Here is a 22,733-nt window from a genome sequence, read left to right on the forward strand (position 1 = left end):
CTCACCCCCTCCCGTTGGTTTCTGTGTGTGAAAGTGACACTATCGGCTAGACAGCCAGCGAACCCAAAAACAAATACTCCAAACATAAGGCGTTCTTTTCTTCAATTTATTGAGATCTCAAATCGTGGTAAGTGTAATATACAAAATGAATATATTTAAAACGTTGTACAGTTGTATTTTTCCATGTGTGAGTAGCTTCAACAGATTAGCACTATGGAAAAGTTCGCCAAAAACAAAACACACATTTCCCTTTCAAATTCGATATACACACTAACTAAAAGCTTACAAATGATGAATGTTAGCCTAGGCTTAGCTGGGAGAGCAACTTCGTCGAGTGTTACGGCCGCAGAGTGAATTGAAAGGGAAAAAGGATAGCATCAAAGATCATTAATTGCGAAAGATGATCTTGCCCTAAGCACAAATCCACGTTCCTTAGCTCAAGGAGAGATCTCACTCCCAATGTTGTTTTTTTTTAAAGATGAAACCTATCCACAACAATATTTATATTTGAACTAACTTATGAATTCTTTATGTTCTTTTTAACACAAAGGCATGACATCATGTAGACTAGATTTGACACAGTAGCTGATATTGGCAAAACTTAATTTGAGCTTTTCCACCTTCAAAAAAAAAAAGTGATGTAGTATAAATTTTTAAAAATTTTATTCAGAAGTGTTTTTACTTTTTTCATAGAAATTATTTTGTTTTTGTTCTAATCTTGAGCAGTGGGTATTGTTTATAAGTTATATTTTAATTTTACTTAAAATATATTTTTTTAAATTGATAATTTATTTACTTTAACAATATATTCATGTTCCAATTTGCAACTATGCTCTGAAAAAAAAATTATGTTCAATGGAAAAAAGTTTTTTTTTTAAACCCATACATCTCAAAATAACACATTTTGTAGCTATAATTGCAATAACGTGATACCGCGGTATTTTTGCTCACGGTTATCGTACCGTCAAAATCTCATACCGGCACATGCCTACTGTAGACCATCATAATGGATTTAAAATGAAACAAGATGTGCTTGTCGTTTCAGAGTATTAATATCCAACTCCCGTGGAGCGTTTTAATACTTGGCTGCAAATCCTTTAGAGTGAATTGACATGGCCAGATGCCGGATTTCATTCTCTTCAGGTCCTGCTTTATTCCTGGGCATTTTTCTTTAGTTTATCCTTAAGTGAAATGCATATTTGATCGGATTTAGGTCAGGTAATTGACTCTGTCATTACATATGCTTGCACTTCATTGTCTGGAGATATGCCTAAAACGCTTCAGAAATCATACTGCTGCTTTGGTCGGCAGGCATGGCAGATTATTCTCATCCATATCACTCGATGAGTACTTGAAAATAAAACCCCAGCCTTAAAGTGCATGTGACGCGAGAAAGCATGTTTATTTCATAATACACGTAGTATTTTATGCTCCTGAATGATATGGACTGCTTGGATGTGTGTGGAAGCGATCGCTATATTTATTTAGTTTTTTTGAATCGCACGCCGTGAAAATGAGTGACTTCCGGCTTCGGTCTTGCATTGAGGAGGAGGGCGCTGTGACGTGTACGGGTGAAGGCGTCCTCTTCACTAAACAGCCGTACTGTTGTGTATGAGGACTAAGGATTCAGCTGATTTTGGGGATTAATACGTTTATTTTTCGCATCACGCCAGCCAAACGGCTGCAGAAAAATCTTGCTTTATGAGGGAGAGGCGTGTACGCCTTTTTGGAGTTTCAAAAGGTTCCCATTCACTGTGGATATTGGCCAAGCCCTAGTACTGTGGGACCTTTGGACTTACGAAGAAGTGAGTAAACATCTTGTTTTGTATTATGTCAAATATTAATACAGCGATTACAAAGTAAACACTACAAACTTTCTTTAAATAAAGGACTACTTACGTTTGATCATTGATAGGCATATAAAAAGCTCTCCTCAAGCACATTAGCTGCACAACAACTGGAGCCGCCCTCCTCCGGGGAACGAACTGTAAATTGCTCTCCGCCAGGCGGGTTGCCGATCCGCGAAGACAATCGACAACCCAGTCGTCATGTCAAATAATCCGGGCTAGTTATGTGTGATTTTCCACTTCGAAGACTTTGAAACATCACTCGGTTCGGGTTAGCATGTCGGCTAGCTGTCACGCCTCTTGGTTTGTTTACAATCTCCGAAGCCGGGGAAGGGAAATTACATATGTCCGATTTAGGTGCCATAACATATCATTCGGGAGGTGCGACATTAAAGGTGAAGTCGACAGTTTTGACCATTTTGGAGTAATTTTGCCATGTCGTCCTGAATAAGTGCATTTTTATTATTTCATATTCCATTTAGCACAAGACTGTTATTTGTCATAACCATGCCATTTATTTAGCAATTGGGGAAAATAATGGATAAAAAGAATATCCTGTAAAAATATTGAAGTAAAGAGACAGAAACAATGACATTTTGCAGCTCTCTTCGTCACGTTTTCCTCGTTGTGAATAGTTTCCCCTCGACGGGCTGACTGATCCTTCTCGAGCCATTTATTTAGCTATTGGGGAAAAATACTTGGATAAAAACAATATCATGTAAAAATATTGGAGTAGAGAGACTGAAACAATGACATTTTGCGGCTCTCTTCGTCGCGTTTTCCTCGTTCTGAATAATTCCCCCTCAATGGGATGAATAGTAAAACCGATGAGCCCAGTCTCCCGCTGACGTCATCCACCTGTTGGGGACGCTCGAGCCCTATAATCAGGGGTGCACGTAATTTTTTTGCCCAGGTTCTCAGAGGAGGACCTGGAGATGTGACTTGGTCCTCATTGAGCTTGAGAGCCGACCCGCCTGATGCGATAAATTTATGACAAGCTTTACTTAGAGCCAATTAACTTTAATTAATTATATTAACAATTAATGCTTGATTAACATCAACTGGCACAACAAAATTGCCATTACTTTGAAGTGAAATGTAAAGAAATAAAAAGCACCAATTCAAAATAAAGGGCATTATGCGGCTCCCACATTAACTCCAAGCCTTTTTAAAAGTGGGATGTCCTCCTCATAAGACCTCATTGAACGTGCATGTTTAGCTTTGTAAAATGCGAGCAAAAACACGTTTGTCAGTGCATGTCGCTGTTCATTACCATTATTCCGCCACTTGTCCATAGGGCGAGCGGGGTCCTGTTTGACATCGATAGTTTGCTTAATTGCCACATGCTCTCTGTTTTTTTTCGTGCTTTTCAAAGTTTGGATGGCTGAAATTCTTTGACCCTACATAAAATGCGCTGCTCTTATCGGCGACATTGGGATTCTCAGGGCACATTTTGTACCGCATTTCCGTGCGAGCATCATTTGCTTCTAGCCATGGTACATCCTGTAGCCACTTTTCAGCAAAAGTCCTTTTTTTCGGTAGCTCCGTCTCTGTCGTCTATCTGTCTTTTGACGGGGGTGGGTGAACACGGAAGTAATTACTCAGTGTGGCCTGCCTCTTTGACATTTTGAGAAGTTATTTTCTCGTGTCCGCCGCAAATATGCTGGTCAGCCATCGGTACGCAAAAGCGTATGGAAGTCCTTGAGGGCCAGCGCGTTTGTCTACGTCCAGTACGCATGCGCGCATGCGGACCACTTATGTGCACCCCTGCCTATAATGGTAGGCGTGGCTAACCGGCAGATTGAAAGACTAATTTCTAATTTCTCATCATCTGCGCTTTGCTAAAGCGTCTCAAAATAGGATTCTAATTCACATAATAATGCTATTTAAGACTTTTTTTCTCCTGTCGTATGCTCTTTAACATCTGTTAATGTAATGCAAGTACCATAAATCGTTAGTAGTAGAATAGTAGATAGTAGTTGTAACAGCGGGAGTAACAGCAAGAGGGTCACAGTACTATAACTCGATGTACAACTGACAAAGTCAACATTTTGTCAGTTGTACATTGAGTTATAGTCAGTGTTGGGAATAACGGCATTATTTTTTCAGTAACGGGATAATCTAGCTAATTATTTTTGCCGCCGTTACGACGGCGTTACCGTTACAGACTGTCAAAGGCGGTGGGTTACTTTGAATAAATGGCGTACTGCACGCAGGCTATTTTTGGACCGTGACGTCGCATCGTAAAGCTGAAGTAAAGCCGAAGTGGGACATTATAGACCCAACGTAAAAAGTGCTACTTTTCGCCGGTAATCTTTCAAAAACAAACATGCCGATCACGCATTGCTTTTTTGGAACTTGTAGAAACGACTCTAGACATTACGACCATGAAGGATGTTTTCTTCATACGTTCCCGGAAACCAAAAACTCGGGAGGAAAAAATGTGAAGACCGAATCAACTTACGCGGACTTTAACACCAGCTCAGCGAATCCATTCACGTTTCATATGCAGTAAACATTATGTTGGGTTGGCATGGTCTTTCAGAGGACAAAGAGGTAAGCCATTTTTATATTTTTTACTTAATTTTTTTAGCGTAACATTGTGCCATACTGCTTCTGTCTGACAATGAATGACCTGAAAAAAATGACAATGGTATCTGACTGCCACTGTTACCGTTTCTGTTATATATATATTTAAAAAAACAACTTTAGTAAGGGGGAAGTGTAAATAAATTATAGGATTAAGATGTGTTATCAATGAAAAAATTTAAAGTGTTCGTTGGCTGTCACTGAGTAGCATTTGCGATCGCTATACAAAGCTAACTAAATTACCCCCAAGAACGGTAAGAGACGTAGGACAACCAGAGGATATATAAGAAAGACAGGGCTGATGGTAAAGGATAGCTTGTTGAAACCGGAGAATGTCATTGTCAGTCGCGTCGATAAAAAAAAGCTAAAGCTATGCTTAGGTCGGCTCGTTTTTTTCGTCTTTTTCAGCCTCGACACTAAAACCATCTCTTTAACTGAACATTTTTATATTCTTCCACCTCTATGCCAGTCAATTTGGCACCAAGCACATCATTTTCGGAGAGAATTGGTAGGTTTAGCGGTGTAAACATCTCCCTCGTACACGATTTCCATTCATTTCCTATTAGGGACAAACGGTTTCTTGTCCTTGCTTAGCAACAGTAGCTAATGTCATTAATATTGATGAGTGGAAGTGACGTGTTGCTTGCGGTACGCCATTGAAGAAACTACTAGCCGTAGAGAGTCTACTCTGCTCTGTTTATTTGTCATCCAAGACTTTGGGTGCGTTCAGGTTCATGGCAACGAAAATAGTAAAAACACATAGCCTACCTTTGCAAGAATGATGGAGTTGCCGTTTGATACGGTCATAATGTGCAGGTCCTGCACCCATCCGCAGCAAAACTGTTCGTAGCTTTGTAGCGATTTGTAATTTCGGAATCGCTGATGAGTTTAGTAACATACACTAAACAATAAATACAGCAAAATGTCCATTTCGCGTAATTGTGGAAGCCCGTCGACATCTTTACTCCATTTGTCTTCGGCTTGCTCGTAAGGGTCAACATTGTTCAAGTCGAAATTAAAGGAAAGAACTTGCATGTAAAGTGTAATTTATGTCCCGGGGCAAAGCTTGTGTCGACATCTGTGGTAAGCAATTCAAATCTGTTTATTTTTGTTGCACTTCAAGTGTAGGATAAATCTGTTGCTGGTGAGGTGCAATAGATATTACAGGGTTCTCTAACACAACTACCTGTCTGTTCTTCTCAGTTCAACTGACTCGAATACTGCTCAGAAAATTTCAAATTCTTTGACATACAACAACTTCTTTTTAAAGTAGCGGAAATAGTTACTTTCCCTGGTAACTAGTTGCTTTTACTATAGAGTAATTCAGTTACTAACTCAGTTACTTTTTGGAAGAAGTAGTAACTATAACTAATTACTTTTTTAAAGTAACGAGCCCAACACTGGTTATAGTACTGTGTACTGTATATTAATGAGATATAATGTTTTACATTTTCTTGGATTTTGGGGGAGGCTGTTACTGATGTAAGTTTCTATTCATTCAGTGTTTATTGTTAAAAGATTGGTCATTGAAGTAAGTTTACAAACGAATGGCCCACCACCTTGAAAATGTAGATTTTTTTTCTAATGTGAACATTGACACTTGTCAACGTCACGTCATTTATTTATCTTAGCCATGAAATTTCAGAGTCCTAAAGTTTGAATTGGGTCAAGTCATGTCACTCGAGTCCCACACATGTGAAACAAAGAAAAACTAACCTGTCTGAGCCCTGTAGGCTGGACTCGTCCCCATAGAGGCTGTAGATGAGGTCTGAGTCGTCCTTACTGACATTTGAGAAGCTGGAGTCATAAGTTGGCGCATAGGACGTGAATGGCCCGTAGTTCATGTAGGACACTAGGCAGCAGAAATAATAGAAGCAAGTCAGCATCAGTGGAGATCTTGACCTGCTCCATTCATTTTAGGTACCTGGAGTGATGCGGTTTCTCTTGTCCTCGCGGAAGCCCTGGAGGCAATTAACGCCACTTTGCAGGCGGGTGGACATCATGCCCAACTTGACGGCGCAGTATCCGGTCTCTGTGGAGATGATCACATGAATACATTGTGGCTTTTTTTGGGCCTGTTTTTGCTTTTTGTGTGAATCTGTAGATTCACTACAGTTTTGTGTTTACCTCCTGCTGACGGATCAGCTGGGTTGACAAAAGCCAAAGTAGTGGAGCCATCAGATTGCCTCTGTCTGCTAAACTCCAACTGACAACAAAACATCAGTTGAAACAAACCTCCACCGAGGTAGTTGTTAAATTGCACAAGTCATGTTTGCTCACGTCGCACTGCAGCACTCTGTTGGACAGTTTCCCCCCGGACTCTTCGATGACCTTGCGGATTTCCTCGAGCTCTTTTTCGGCCTCCTCTTCCTTGCTGCACTTGTCTGATCTGCGGGTTAATGAAAAGCGACAAAATAGACTTCAGTATACTGTGCTAACATTCAGTGTGTTCAGAATGTTGTCCCGAAACACACAAATATAAAAAGCTTTTACTTCGGGATTTCCCCCAGTGCTTTGTGAGCCTGGTGAGCAGCCAGCTTTATCTTATCCGCCTGGCTAAAACTAGGGGTGTAACGGTACACAAAAATCTCAGTTCGGTACGTACCTTGATTTTGAGGTCCCGGTTTGGTTCATTTTCGGTACAGTAAGAAAATAAAATGCAAAATATAAATGTGCTAGTTGTTTATTACACACTTTTCTGCTTTCAACAATAGGAACATTAGCCTATACAAAGCAAGAATTCTGCTCAAAAAGTAGCGGGTATTTAAAGATAATACAACAACAATTTGCCTTTTGCCAATTTGCCGCGTATTGGTCAGCTTTCTTTCTGAAAGAAAGAAAGAAGTCCTGTGCTAAGGAGAAAAGCAATCCCAATGACAAAGATTTTAACATGTAATTTACAAATGAAATGCCTCAATGAATCATTTTTCTTATGAACCGTTTTCAAAAGCTTTATTGGTGGATTTTCTCAAGTTAAAGAGCCACACAGAAATTAATAAATTTAGTTGTGTAAGCAGGATCTGTGTATTATTCTTATTATTTAATTACAGGTGTTTCAATTTCAATTTATTTTATTTAAATGGGCTATTATGTGTTTATATTTTACAAATGTGATGTAGTATCCATTTATATTGTATATATTATGTTGTACAACTTTAGTTCCTATGGGAAAATTAGTTCCTACTTGTTTTGTTGTGATAGGAGGGTTTTGTATTGAACACGGGGCAGTGTTGGTTATTATAATAACAGAAAAGACAGCAGTAAATCAACAAAGACAAGTCAACTGTGCCCTGATCTACCACTCAAGAGATCTGATGGACTCAAAAAGTGGGTTACGATTGCATATTAGTTTGAAAATCGACCGGATCCACCGTATTTTTACACGAGTGACTTCCGGTCTGCCCGATCCTAGCTACCGGTAGTAGTATTGACGCAGGAGGGTCGCGTCTCGCATCAAATAATAAACTGCCGTTCTTTTCGCGTGCGTTGTGTTGAGCCGCTTCTGGGACGCGTCTAACACGCGGCCGCACTGCGACTGGTGTGCATTGGCTGATTGACTCTAACGCCCGCATTTCACTGCATTCTCGCGGCGGCCATGTTGTTGCGCCGTTGACGTTTCTGGGTTATACTGTCCTACCGTGTTGGTCCTCATTATAGTAGAGAAGACGGAGTAAATATAATCTACACAAAGAAACTAACCCGATCGACTCACATCCTCAAAGTAAGGGTTATATTACGTCAGAAACTCGTTCGGTACGCGTCTGTTCCGAAACGAGCACCACGTACCGAAATGGTTCAATACTATTACATGTGCCGTTACAGCCTTAGCTAAAACAGTACTTCAAATAAAGTATAAAACGTACACGCATTTTAACCGCATCCAGTGATATGGGATGAAAGTGCAATAACAACATCTTATGGTCAATAAGTGGAAAAAAACCTGTCCCATTTCTGCCATTGCACTGATACGCGTAGTATTTTTACAAGCTGAATCTTTGAAGTTGCCACTCAGGCTGTTGTTGTTCTTGTGGACACTAACTTTGAAGTTCTACTCCTTCGACTTTCTTAAATCGATAGTCTTGAAACTTGGTAGCTACGTCGCACGGGCCATTATCTATCGATCCTCAGAGCCCAATTTTATATTGGTTTCAGAGCTGATTAATTAATTGCGGCGTTATTGTGCCTGTAGGTTCCGATTTAGCCAGTCAAGGTTATGTGCACAGCCTTCAGCCCGTTAGTGTGCTCGGGCATAATTGTGCTCGTTTTGTTTGTCGAAATCTTCCAATAGTCTGCCTTTCTCGAAGGCTATGTTAAGCTAGGCTAAGTATGGCTTATAACAATAGTTAACATTTTGAAATATTTTTATTTCCAAAAACATTGTGGACCTCTTTATCAGGTTTTGCTAGTTTTTTTGGGGAAATTCTGTACTTGATGGGTAGAATGATGACAGTTCAGATGGATTGAATATCTGTAACCGTTAATGCCAGCCTATGATATCTCAGTATAATGGTTTTCGGCCTTGAATTTTCCTTTAAGTACGTCACTCCATTTTAGCAATTTTACATAACGTGTTTTTAAGCCTACAAAGACGCACAAAAAGACGTCACAGAACAAACAGAGACATGATAAAAGACATTCCTGGCGTTCTCCGCCAGTGGCTCTACATAACACCTAAAGGGGGCATTATAGAAAAAAACTACAAGATGGCAAATACTGAGTGTTGAATGATAACCTAGGCGTGCCGGGTGTCTGTGAGCCTTCGCTGCCCCCTCTGCTGACTTCTCTTTTGGTCACCAGGCAGGCCGCCCCTTGGTGCTGGCGCTTACCGGCAACTTTGTCTGATGGAGCCAGACCAGACATGAACTCAATGCTCTGTTTCAGGCTCTGCAGACGCTCCTGAAGGGGGAGGAATGTAGAACAGCAGATGATACACTTTGCTGCCCCCTTGTGGTGGACTACATTTGCATACTTTGCTGAGAATCTTCAATCCAGAGTGTAGCAACTTGCGAGCGGCTTTGTGGTAAATAGTTTCGGGCTTGTTGTATGCCATGGCGTTCTCACACATTGTCTTGAAATCAGCCTGCAAGGTCAAAGGAATGCATTTTCATAACACTAAAATAAAATCCTGTACGTTAATTGCATATGACGCAGTTTGCCTTCAAAAAACATTTTAAAAGTTTGCGTTCTTTGTATTTAATGACTTACTTGACATAGGTAGACTGTTAGTTGTCAGAAAAATATGCCATGCCATCTCTGGTTATCTTATCTATGTATTTTATTAAAACATTGGTGCTTTCTCAATTACATTACCCACATCACATTGTATGAGATATACAGGTATCAGCAAATCTGATGTACTAGTAATGCTTTTTAATGCCACTTTAAACTAATTTAATGCCCATGCCCAACTGCAGATAGTTTCTCACACACAAATTGTAAGCAGAGTTGTCAGATAATGACTTTTTAACTGATAACCGATATCCCTATATATGCGTTATTTATTGTTCATTTAATTTTTGCACCATGAATGCTGCGTCACCAGTAGGCGGATGGCGAGATAGTGTAAAGCGCTTTGAGCGCCTTGAAAGGTGGAAAAGCGCTATATAAGTATAACACCATTACCATTACCAAATGGCCTGCTCACATAACAAATCCCAAGCATCTTAGTTTGGAGACATCTAATGGTCAATAAGCATAACTGGCGTGCTAAGTTTTGACCAGTCTTTGTAAAATATTACATATTGGCCCAAAACTGATAATGAAAATCCAAAGTCCATATTATCAGATATAATTTTAAAATGCAGTTATCGGACAATATTACTGAGTAGCCAGTAGTATCGGCTCTCTCTCTCTTATCCTGGCTACCCGATAATATAAGATAATAATAAATAATGTTTAAAAAAAAAAAAAAAAAAAAAAAAAAAAAAGGTTTTTTTAACCGTCATACTTTTTTAACGCCTCAAACATTTAGGCTAGATTCACACCACAGGTCTTGCACAATTTCGATTTTTTTGTCTTACATGTTTTTTTGGCATGCCCGTTCACACTGCCTTTGTCCATTGAGCCTGTTCAAGTATTACGCATGTGCACTAACTTGCAGTCTAACACACGCTGAGCAAACTGACCCGCATGCGCAGAAGCATCGGAACAAATGACTACGAATACTGGCTGTACGTCATTCCAGGGTGATCATATTTTGATTTCCAAAAACAGGATACAAATAACAGACATTAACAATCCCTGTTAAGTCTTACACTCACAGTTTATATGGATTGATAGAACACATACAAGCACTGTCCATGCATGACGGACACACATAACCCATGTGTGTGCGTCAGTTTGCCCAGACTCAGCCATATAAGCAATAATGAAATATTGCTCATTTGGTGCACAGAAAAAAAAACGAGCATTATCAGGCTTATCCTTTTCTCCATTTAAATTGATTAATGCACAGCCACATTGCTGCCATCCTGCCAGCCGCTTTCGCTTTTTCTGACGTATTTGCTGCATGAATTCTGATTTGGGAGACTTGACAGTTCAGACCGCCACCACATTTTGGGAAAAATGTGGCCCAACTTGGACTTAAACTACAGTATTTACGAAAGTGACCCGGATAGGATTTGACGAGGCGACTATTTGACTTTTTCCGTTGAGACTGTCAAGTTAATGCCTCACTTGAGTCCGAAAAACACGAAAAAATCGAATTCGTGCATTAAGACCTGAACCTGAGTCTGAACCTAGCCTTAGTTTAATGTAGAGCTGAAACGAATACTCGAACAACTCGAGTAACTCGAGTTTGAAAACTGATCCGAGCAATTTTATTCACCTCGAGGAATCGTTTAATTTTGCCAGCTCTAAGCATCCCGTTTTGCCCGGACTACTTTTAATGCGGGACAACGCGATGACGTCACGTGCGTAGAGGAAGAAGCAATTAAAAAAAAAAACTAAACATTTTATCTCACTTCCTGTTGATTCCAGGTTATCCTTTTGATTTTCGGCCTCTTCTGAGTGATTTTCTTTATTGATTGTTCGGGTAATTCCGGTGTTCTGGAATTCCTTCCTACCCTGCAAGACGTCCTACCAATGCCCATTGCTCCTGTGCACGCATGCGCACATCGGTTAAAACCTGCGAGTACTTAGTATTTTAGTTTTCATTGAGTCTTATTTTACCTTTTTATTGCTTCAAAATACTTCTTGGGTGTGTTTTCCTGTCATAGCTTTTATGCATTGTGTTTTATTGTGGTAGCTTTAAAGCAGAATATTGATCTGTTGAGCACATTAGTCACATAGTGTATTGAAACCACCCTCATTGGATATTATTGTGTTTACGTATTTCCTGAATACATCTGAACAAAACAAGCTGCAAGCGCACGGTAGCATTTTGGGTGTCAAATTTTCATTTCATTTCATTTGTCATTTTGGCAGAAAACGGTTATTTTCCTTGATTGTTGGGGCAATTCCAGCCCCCCCTCCTTTGTTTTGAGGTCATGTTCTGTCAATATTGAGGCAATTGTGTCCCAAATTGTGTCACTTACCATTTATTTTTTGTGTAAAAATTGTTACAGGTTTCCAAGTAAACATATTTGATGATGACGCATTTGACAAAAACATTTGGCAGGCATTGTTATTATTATAAGGGTGGCATGGTCTGAGAGGCTAACATTTATATTTTATGCTCTTTGAAAGGTCGTTATGATGGAAAGTCAGCAAGGGACAAGTGATATTTACCAAATTATGTTATGCAACACAAAAATCTATTAAATAAAAAAATATCAATGAATGAATGTTTTAATTATTACCAGGTCAACTACATATATAAAATATTTTGATGTTAATATACTGTAGCTTCATTTGGTATGTTTTATGTCCACATAAAATGTCACCTTTTTATATTTCTCACATTTTTCAAATTTTCCTACCTTGAGCTCGTCCAAAGAAGCATAGTATTGTTTCTTTACTTTGTCTTTCATAGTGCTGAAGTCCATTGGATGCTTAATTATGATTGAGTAGCCCGGAGCGATCAGGTCCGTCACTGGGAAGGTGAAAAATGCACTGGGGTCTTTCCTGTCCAAAACAAGAAGTGTGTAGCATTTTTAATGGCTTGGAATTTTGGCAGGGGAAAAACAAACAATGTGGTTTACCTTTGCAGCTGCCTGATGAGTTGGTTCAGTGCTTCTTGTAGGGGCGTTTGCGCTTTCTCTGCTGAAGACATCATTGACAAAAACAAAGAAAAGAAAATCAATATAGCAAACAAACAAGACGTGTTTGTTATAAAATACCTTCCAGTTTATCCAGCTCTGATCGAATGGGAGTCCTGCAGTTTTCTCGTTCATCTTCTCCATCCACTTCTTGGGCTTTCTTCCTTTTGATCACCTACCGTCACGACACCATCAATCAGTTCATCAAAGTCAATTAACAAAACAGAAGCTTCATTACCTTCTTCTTTCCTTTGTCACTTTCAGGTGTGCCACAGTTCCTCTCTTTCTCCTTTTTCTTCTTCTTTTTCTTGTCCTTTGCTTTATCACAGTCTGGTGACTGTTCGTCGTAGAAGGTGTCGCGACTGGAGCTCCCCGTGGTTACCTCGTTGCCCGACACCTTCAGGACCAGCTTCAGCGGGCGCTCTGTGTATTCTGTCAGAGAAGGTATATAAGATCCGTATAGGGCACTCATTGACTGTGCTTGATGTCCAATTCATTTAGACTGGGAGAGGCTCCCAAGTCAAAATGGATTGGACGTCTAGGGCTGTCAATGGCACTGGACGATAAGCATTCACAGCCTGTCCCAGTTTAAATTAATTGGATGTCTGTCACTGTCAATGGCAGGCAGAAAGTTAAATACTATAAAATAGTGTCTTTGAGGAGTCAAACCTAAAATGTATTTTTGTTTTTATTTTATAAAAAAACAATATTTAAAACGAGCTGAAACGAATACTCGAGCAACTCGAGTTTAACAACTGATTCGAGTAATTTTATCCGCCTTGAGGAATCGTTTAATTTTGCCAGCTCTAAGCATCACGTTTTGCCCGGACTGCTTTTAATGCGGGACAATGCGCTGACGTCATGTGCGTAGAGGAAGAAGCAAAAAAAATAAAAAATAAAAAACCTGACTGCAGCCAACAGCCGCTACAAACTATGCCGATGTTCCTAAAACCCACGCCCGCATGATGCTACGGTGGTAGCAGGTATCATCTGATGCGTCTTATAGATATCACATGTATATTGAACTACAAATGACAGACTCAGCGGCGTTAGTAAAAAGCCGCCATCTTAAAGCAGTAGACTTCTCAGCGCTAATAAAACGTTCACGTAACATTAGCCCTGCGGAGGGCAAGGTGTCTATTATTTATGACTACTATCGATGTGTGGCTAACGTGTCTTGCATACAGGCTTTATTTAATCTGTAAAAACATAGCGTTGCAGAGTGATGAGGGTGTAAAATAAAAACATAATAACGCTAACTGTCAGTTGTAGCTCAGTAGTCATTGCTGGATAAAAAACAAAGTAGCAGTGGTCCGTATTGTGCGGCAATACAGCAGGTGCCATACATTTATTTTGAACGCTGCAAAAACTCCTATCAGGACCTACAGTTTAGACTAACTTAAAACTTAACTAGAACTTAAAAATAGCTTGACACAAATGGAAATTCAATTGAAACATGTGAGGAAAAACACCTAACTTTTAAGTGATGTGTGTTATCAAGCGTAATGACATTTTTAGGTAAGAAATATTTTTTTTATAAGATCTAGAAGTTTTTGAGTGAAAGCAGTGACTTAATCTTTTTTTTCTTCTTCTAGTCACATCTGACACGCAATTGGTTGGCTGTTTTCTACAATGTACATCGAAAATAAAGATATTAATTGACTGAAAATGGTTCAGTATTAGATGAAATGTCTTGTTTTCTCATGTTTATAATTGCTCTTTACCTAAAAAAAAAAATGTTTTATCCAAATACTCGATTACTAAAATATTCGACAGTTGCAGCCCTAATTAAAACATATGTGGACATCACATTTTGGCTCATGTCGGACATATTTGTATTATACCAAATGAAAAAAATATTGTGGTCTTACATGACTCAAAATAGGATGTCCACGTATGTGGACGCCAAAGTTCTATGCGGCTGTTTTTTTTTTTTTAATGACCCAAAATAGTCACTTGTTATATATAGCGGGTTAAGAATATCATTGACTAGGAGTGGGAACCTCTTGGTACCTCACAATACGATACGATTTGCGATACAAAGCTCACGATAACGATGATCTGACGATATGGCGATACAACGATTATCGATACATTGGTCAGGAAATCATTCTAGGATATTCTACAAACCACTAATAAACAGAAAAACGAGCTTCTGCTGTGAATTGGAATGAGTTTATCACTAGTAGACGTCCAATCCGTTTGAACACTTCAAACGGATTGAACGTCTATGGCCGGTAGTGGCAGCCAATGCCAGGCAATGAGGTAATTTTGGGCAATTTAAGGTTATTTACCTGTTGATTTTCAGTTACCTCCTGTTGATTTTGGGGTATTTTATGACCTGGAAATCATCCAAATGAATAGGCAGTGACTCTACTCAACAGAAAATGACCTGTAAATGCCCTAAAATGAACAGCAAGTGACCTGTAAATGCCCTGAAAATCTGACAGAATTACTATGAATGCTCTGGTTTCGAATGAACAAACTTTCTCAGTCTAAATGGATTAGGCGTCGAGCACCGTCACTGCAGCCTTAGAGTTAACTGAGACACTATTATGGTGGAAGATTTTGGTAGCAACTTGTTGGTTCATTTTTGTTGTATTTTTTTTAGATATTGACACCTTTTCTAAACGATATCTCGATTCTTCGCAGGAGCATATTGATTACCTTTTGGGATACAAAGTATCACGATATATCACCATTTCGATATTTTGTCACACCCCTGTTGACATTGACTAAAAAATAATAAAAGTTTGAACGTCATAAAATGTAGAGATGTGCAGCTAAACCACAATGAAACCCTCAGCAAAATACTATCAGCTTTGATGCAATCGTAGAAGTCTCAAATTTAGCAACATCCAATTTGTACACTAGCTAACTCAAAACAATGCATATCAGTGGCACAGTACTTTTAAAATGCCATTAAAAAACGCGTTGAGAGTAAAAGATACGCAACAATCGCGAATGAAAAAACAAAATTTATCGACCAGACGTAAGCCTGGTTGATTTAAATGTAAACAAACCAAAATGAAAAATGTAGTTTATACATACATGCTAACACGCATCATTCAAAAACAGGTAGCCCGTTACATTAGCATAGCATAAAAGCTAAGTAGAATACGACCGTACCTTCCAACTGAGTCATAAAATAGTTAAACGCGTTTTCAAAGAAAAGCCTTTAAGGAGTTATTAAATGTTCAAAATATGAGTGCATACCATCATGTGCGTGTTTGTCCGATTTGTGTTTCTTATGTTTCTTTCCCATTGTTTGTGTTTTTCTCTGGTAGACAACAACCACCGGTGACTTCTTCTTTGCGTGCACTTCCGGTTCAAAGGGAAGCTGTGAGGAAAAGTGCTCTTGATCGCCACTTACTGGTCAGGCGGTAGAACTCCCCTTGAAGTTGACTTTATTTCTCGCCAGCAGAGAGCGGAATAACTCTAAGAATCTTATTACAATACTTTGGGAGCATCTGTTGAATCAGCCACGGAAAACTTGTGCTTTCCGTGCCGTCAGACCAAGAGAATAGATGAGGTAGGATCTGTTAATGTTGCGAAAACGCCTAATTTACCACTACACCAGCTTACATGTCGAATGTTAGCGTCTGTGAGCACTTTTGCATACCCAAAAGCTTAAACCTTACTGAAACCAGAGTCCAGGGCCTGAGTAAATTGATATGAAATGTTCGTTAGATGTTCAAATTTTGCGGTGCATTTCTTACACTTGCGTAGTGAAATAGCAAAGAATATACAGTGATGACACTGGCTCATGTTAACCATGTCCAATCAACCACCATTTGACCAGGTTTGTAATAAATGAGCTGCCATTGTCAAATGCATTTACCAAATAAGAAAAATGTTTTGTTGATTCACCGCATCCAACATCAGAATATTGCAACACTTTATACAAGGGCTGCATGATTTTGCTCAAAACGATAATCCAGATTTTTTTTTTCTTTAACAGTAGCCCACTTGCTAACTTTTATAACTCGAAAAAGCATGTTTATTTCATAATACACTTGGTATTTTATGCTCCTGAATGAAATGGACCACTTGGATGTGTGAAGAAGCGATCGATATATTTATTCAATTTTTTGAATCCCGCGCTACGAAAATGATAGACTTCCAGCTTCGGTCTTCACTATACAGCCGTACTGTTGTATGAGAAGGACGAAGGATTCAGCTGATTTTGCGGATTAATTCGTTTATTTTTCGCATCAAGCCAGCCAAACGGCTGCAGAAAAATCTTGCTGTACGAGGGAGGGGTGTGAGCCTTTTTGGGGTTTCAAAAGGTTCCCACTCACTGGTGGATATTGGTCAAAACAAGCCCTACCACTGTTTGACCATGGGACTTACGAGGAAGTGCGTAAACATCGTGTTTTGTAATATGTCAAATACTGGGATCATTTTAATATGTAGGTGGCTTGCATTTTGTGGCTGACATGCTCCTTGTCCCCTCGGCCGACGACCGGCCGCTAGTCGCACATCCCCCCACCGGGAGAGCACTATACTCGGCTTATTGCCCTCTTCATGTGCCTGATGTTCTGTCAAATTTTCCAACCGATCAGTAATTGCAACTATGTGTTAAAAATAGCCGCGAATACAGCGATTACAAAGTAAACACTACAAACTTTCTTTAAATAAAGTACTACTTACGTTTGATCATGGATGGGCATGTAAAAAGCTCTCCTGATACACATATTGTCATGTTAGCTGCATAACAACTGCAGCCGCCCCTATATGAGTCTCTCGCTGTTTACGACTTTGCCGTGTAGTAAAGCATTATTTTGCCATATTCATGCTAACTATTTGGCAGCTACACGCTCCCCCGATGTCGGCCGGTTTGTCCGCCGGTCATTGTCCAGCTGCTTCCCCGAAAAACGAGCCCTCTGCCCTCAGCAGGGGAACGACGAGCTCTAACTTGTTCGCCGCCGTGCGGGTTGGCGATCGGCGAAGACAATCGACAACCCAGTCATGTGAAATGATCCGGGCTAGCTATGTGTGATTTTCCGCTTCGAAGATTTTGAAACATCACTCAGTTTAGGTTAGCATGTCGGCTAGCTGTCACGCCTCTTGGTTTGCTTACATTCTCCGAAGCCGGGGAAGGGAAATAACACAAGCCTGACGTAGGTGGCATAAAATATCTTTCAGGAGGTGCGACAGTAAAGGTGAAGTCGACAGTTTTGACCACGATGGAGTAATTTTGCCATGTCGTCCTGAATAAATGCATTTTTATTATTTCATATTCCATTTGGCACAAGACTGTTATTTGTCATCACCATGCCATTTATTTAGCTTATTTACAGTAGCTATTGGGGAAAAATACTTGGATGAAAAATATCCTGTAAAAATATTGGAGTAGAAAGACTGAATGAAACGATGACATTTTGCTGCTCTCTTTGTCGCGTTTTTCTCGTTCTGAATAATTCCCCCTCAATGGGCTGAATAGTAAAACCGATGAGCCTATTCTCCCGCTGACGTCATCCATCTGTTGGGGACTCTTGAGCCCTATAATGGTCGGCGTGGCTAACTGACAGATTAAAAGACAAATTTCTCGTCATCTGCGCTTTGCTAAATTGTTCTATATAGGCTAATAGTCTCAAAATATGATTCTAATTCATATAATAATGCTATTTCAGACTTTTTTTTTCTCCTGTTGTACGCACTTTAAATGTAGAAGGGCCCAATTTAGCAGGAGTTTAATTCCATCCTGTTGTGATTTTTTTTAAACAAGTTACCTTGCTAATTTATTTGGCAAAAAAATGTTAAATGTGTTTGGTGTCATTTGTGGTGCACTCTTGTTTTTGCGATTGTTCATTATGTTCTATGTTAGGGGTCTCTGCAACCCTGGTCCTCGAGAGCCGCTATCCAGTTTTTCCCCCCATCTCTCCCTCCTTTAACAAACATGAATCAAGTGATCAGCTCATCAGCAAGCTTTGCAGGAGCCTGATAACAATCCTGATTATTTGATTGGAAAACAGGCAGGATAGCGGCTCCTGAGGACCAGGGTTGCAGACCCTGTTCTATGTGATGGTGGTATATAACAATTTGCCATGAGGCTTTGGAAAGAAATTTCCCTTTAAAGGGACAATAAAGACCTTTTCATTTCATTGATTTATCAAACATTTACACCACAAAATAGTGTAGTTAGTTTCAAAAAAGAAAGAAGAGAGAGGAAAAAAATAATAAAAGATATCAATATGTAATTATTTAGCTTGATTTGTGTCATTTGATCGATTAATAACTTGCATAGCTGTATTTTGTATCTTAAAAACAGGGTGATTTTGTGTAATTTTGTACCTGCAGCCCCAGATCTCCACACAGTAGGCCAGGTATGGAAGTAATTATGAGCAATATGTGTACAAGAGTCTTTTTTTTTTTTTTTTTTCAATTCAGGTCATCATTGGCTTTGTCAAGGATGAAGATGATTTTTGAGGTTTTCTAACATTTTCGGAGGGGTTACCAACATAATTTTGGATGAATTACACCATGGAACACAGATTTTGTTCCCAGTTTCTAAGTGGTATTTCCCAGTTTGTTTCGTTGCGTTGACATATAAAAACACTTTTGGTTCTCAAAAAGTTTGGGTTTGCGGTCACGACTACGAAATTCTGTTTTCCTCTTTTCTTTACTGTTGTACTTTCTAATGCTTATATATATATGTACATTTCCTCCATATTTTATAGACTTAGTTTGACTTGAAACACCAATAAATGAATAACAAATATTTTCTGCATAACTAGGACGTAAAATTAGAAATTTTGAATATAGCTTCTAAATTTAGCAAAACAAAACCTTTACCTTTTTTGTGGCAATTTTCATTTAGTTTGGACCCGAGCAACACAAATAAACGATTACAAATCAGGATCAAAAACATTTCGTTTTTGTAACATGATGTTATCACATCTAGAAGTTGTTTTCCATTAACCCTTTCTATTTCAATTTTGATTATGCATGATCCTGGGTAGTTTACTTAGCTAAAGACTATTTACTTTGATTTATTGAAATTGGTTTGACTGGCTTTGAATGGCTTTAAATAATTTTCACATTACTAAGGAGCTGCAAAATTTCCCCGGAACAATAGATTTGCATCATCTACCAGTCAATTGATTTGTCAGTCCATTGCAATCACGATTATTGAACATCTGGATATCAAGTTGTGCATCTGTCACAATAGTGTACAGTAGGGATATTACTCACCAATTTCACAACGATACGATATTGATTATTTGGACAATTATTCGATATTTGCTGATATTATTAAATCTGCCACAATTTGGTCAGGAATATGATTTCATGTCCACATTTAACACAATTGGTTACAAATCGACCTGAAATAACAACAAATTCAAAGCAATTCAGATCTTTTGACAATTCGGTTGCAGAAACAATTCAAGCATTTGAATTAGGGCTGTAAAAATTTACGCGTTAACGGGCGGTAATTAATTTTTAAAATTAATCACGTTAAAATATTTGATGCAATTAACGCACATGCCCCGCTCAGACAGATTTAAATGACAGTACAGTGAAAGGCCCACGTGTTAATTGTGCTTTATGGAGTTTTGACGCCCTCTGCTGGCGCTTGGGTGCGACTGATTTTATAGGCTTCAGCACCCATGAGCATTGTGTAAGTAATTATTGACATCAACAATGGCGGGCTACTAGTTTATTTTTTTATTTAAAATTTTACAAATTTTATTAAAATGAAAACATTACGAGGGGTTTTAATATAAAATTTCTATAACTTGTACTAACATTTATCTTTTAAGAACTACAAGTCTTTCTATCCATGGATCGCTTTAACAGAATGTTAATGCCATCTTTTTGATTTGTTGTTATAATAAACAAATACAGTCCTTATGTACCGTATGTTGAATATATATATCCATCTTGTGTCTTGTCTTTCCATTCCAACAATAATTTACAGAAAAATATGGCATGTTTTATAGATGGTTTGAATTGCGCTTAATTGCGATTAATTACGATTAATTAATTTTAAAGCTGTAATTAACTCGATTAAAAATTTTAATCGTTTGACAGCCCTAATTTGAATGAAAGCTATTCTTGAAAAACGGAAAAACAAAAAAACAAAAAAAAACCATGGAATATCTAAAAGGTGACTGTGTTGATTGATGTTTCTTGTTTACACACGAGTGATGATGTCCTAGCTGTGCACTCATCACTGTAGGATGGAGTGATGTTGCTGTCTTCTAATGCTTAATGCACACTCTTTTGATTATCGCCAGCTAGTCAACATTTGGACCATTTTCAATAGGAACGACAAATTCCTGGAAGGGTAGCAGGACCCCTACCTACCCTCTCTCACTGGACTCGCGAGGGGTGGTCTTCATGTCTTCAGGAAAGCTGAGTGTAATCAAAGCTTTCCGGCTCCGCCGATCTCAATCGTAAGCACCCAAAAACAACAGCGCATGCAATTATTAATTCCTTTTCATGTGAGGTTTTGAAGTCACACCTCCCCCCTCCTCCTCATATCTTCTTCCCCAGAAAGTATCTTTGATGACGCACCAATTCCACAACCTTTGATTCTCAATCCACAGAAGATGTGGTGTTTGTGTGACTGTTGACACATGAATATGTCATTGACCAAGGATCCTGTGATCAAAGCTATGCCTGAGTGACACTCCCAGGAATGAGTCAATACAAGATGTGGATCTCTCCAGCAAATAAAATTTGGGTCTAAAAAGGTGAGTTAATGATATGCAACTTTGAGCCTTAGAAGAAAGCAGCTTTTGAATTGCTGGCCAAGGCAATGACTGATGCGCAACATTAGCTGTTCACTCTAGTCAATTGTGATTATTTTTACGCATTATCACAAAGGAGTGTTAAAAGGCTTCACAAACACACAACAGCATCTCTCACTTAAAATCCTCAATTTGGGCCTGAAAAACTAAGAGAAACACAATGCTATCTCCTATCTATAATCCCGCAATTAATTAATCAGCCCTGAAACATAACACTACATAGCCACCAGGTTTCAAGACAATGGGCTCACAAATGACTGAGGAGTAGGACTTCCAAGTTAGTGTCCACAAGCACAACAACCTCAGTGGCAACTTGACAGGCTTGGATGTTTGTAGAAGCGATCGATATATTTATTCAACTATTTGAATCCCGCGCCATGAAAATGACTTCCGGCTACGGTGACGTCAATGAATGGGATCATCTCCACTAAACAGCCATACTATTGTATGCAGAAGGACTGCGGATTCAGCTGAATTTGCGGATTAATTCACTTATTTTTCGCATCACGCCAGCCAAATGTGCAGCAGGCTTTTTTTTGCTATACCAGGGAGAGAGGTGTAAGCCTTATTGAGTTTCAAAAAGATCCTGTTCACCGCAAAGAATGGGCAAATCAAGTCCGACAATCAAGGGACCATTGGACGGACAAGGAAGTGAGTAAGCTACGTGTTTTATATTATGTCAAATACTGGGATCATGGCACACGTTTTAACTCATTCACTCCCAGCCATTTTCACCGGAGCAACTGGATTGTGACTGATTTTGCAAGGCCCACAGAAAATTCTGTTCTATTGCTATATAAACATGGAATCCACCAAAAGCAAGATTAGACTCTCTTCTTTCAGCAGAAAAAAAGTTAGTTCATATTTCTTTCCATTCTTTAGAAATCAGCATTAGAAAGTAGCTTAGTTTGAGCAATTTTCCAATTTCTGATGAAAAATTTTCGCTTTTGTGACCATCCCAAACATCTGAATAATGTTTTCGTTCTACAAAATAACATGAACAACAAGACAAATAGAGCTTTTGATCGCAAAGTAACAATTTATTTACACATAACTAAACTATCGAACTGTTGAACTATTTATGCGCATAACAATTTACTTGAACATAACATCCGGGGAAGGCTCTTGGCTGCTCCCGGTTGAATGAGGTGGCTCCCAGTAATCTGATGAGGCCGGATCAAGATCGGTCTCACTTTTTTCATCATCTTCATCGTTGGTTTCAACCTCGGGCTCAGGAGTAACGCAACGTGAGCTCCGCTGGAACGCGTGTGGAACCTGACGCTGTTGTGGCCGTCACCGTCTGTCTCATCAAGATAGATTTTTTTGAATCCTTCTTTGAC

General features: G+C 39.1%; 1 protein-coding gene and 1 long non-coding RNA gene across 6 annotated transcripts in view; one reads left to right on the forward strand and one right to left on the reverse strand.

Moving 5' to 3' along the window:
- Positions 1–22,733, reverse strand: part of brd7 (bromodomain containing 7) — a 34,877-nt gene that overhangs the window by 4,826 nt on the left and 7,318 nt on the right. For 2 of the 5 annotated variants that reach the window (XM_057854756.1, XM_057854737.1), the window contains exons 2-11: positions 12,873–13,066; positions 12,716–12,809; positions 12,578–12,638; positions 12,356–12,500; positions 9,406–9,516; positions 9,169–9,332; positions 6,717–6,825; positions 6,564–6,642; positions 6,361–6,468; positions 6,153–6,288 (exon numbers count right to left, since the gene is read on the reverse strand). In XM_057854756.1, the coding sequence (XP_057710739.1) occupies positions 6,153–6,288; positions 6,361–6,468; positions 6,564–6,642; positions 6,717–6,825; positions 9,169–9,332; positions 9,406–9,516; positions 12,356–12,500; positions 12,578–12,638; positions 12,716–12,809; positions 12,873–13,066 (1,201 nt within the window). Of the gene's footprint in view, positions 1–6,152; positions 6,289–6,360; positions 6,469–6,563; positions 6,643–6,716; positions 6,826–9,168; positions 9,333–9,405; positions 9,517–12,355; positions 12,501–12,577; positions 12,639–12,715; positions 12,810–12,872; positions 13,067–15,850; positions 16,432–22,733 lie in introns of those variants that run through there. The other 3 variants (XM_057854773.1, XM_057854765.1, XM_057854747.1) reach the window with 3 other exon arrangements.
- LOC130928312 (uncharacterized) lies at positions 16,107–21,321 on the forward strand. The gene is made up of 3 exons (XR_009066650.1): positions 16,107–16,166; positions 20,907–21,036; positions 21,137–21,321. It is a non-coding gene; the product is annotated as an uncharacterized LOC130928312 (long non-coding RNA).

Source organism: Corythoichthys intestinalis, chromosome 1 (genome assembly GCF_030265065.1).
Source record: "Corythoichthys intestinalis isolate RoL2023-P3 chromosome 1, ASM3026506v1, whole genome shotgun sequence".
In the NCBI taxonomy this organism is placed as follows: domain Eukaryota; kingdom Metazoa; phylum Chordata; class Actinopteri; order Syngnathiformes; family Syngnathidae; genus Corythoichthys; species Corythoichthys intestinalis.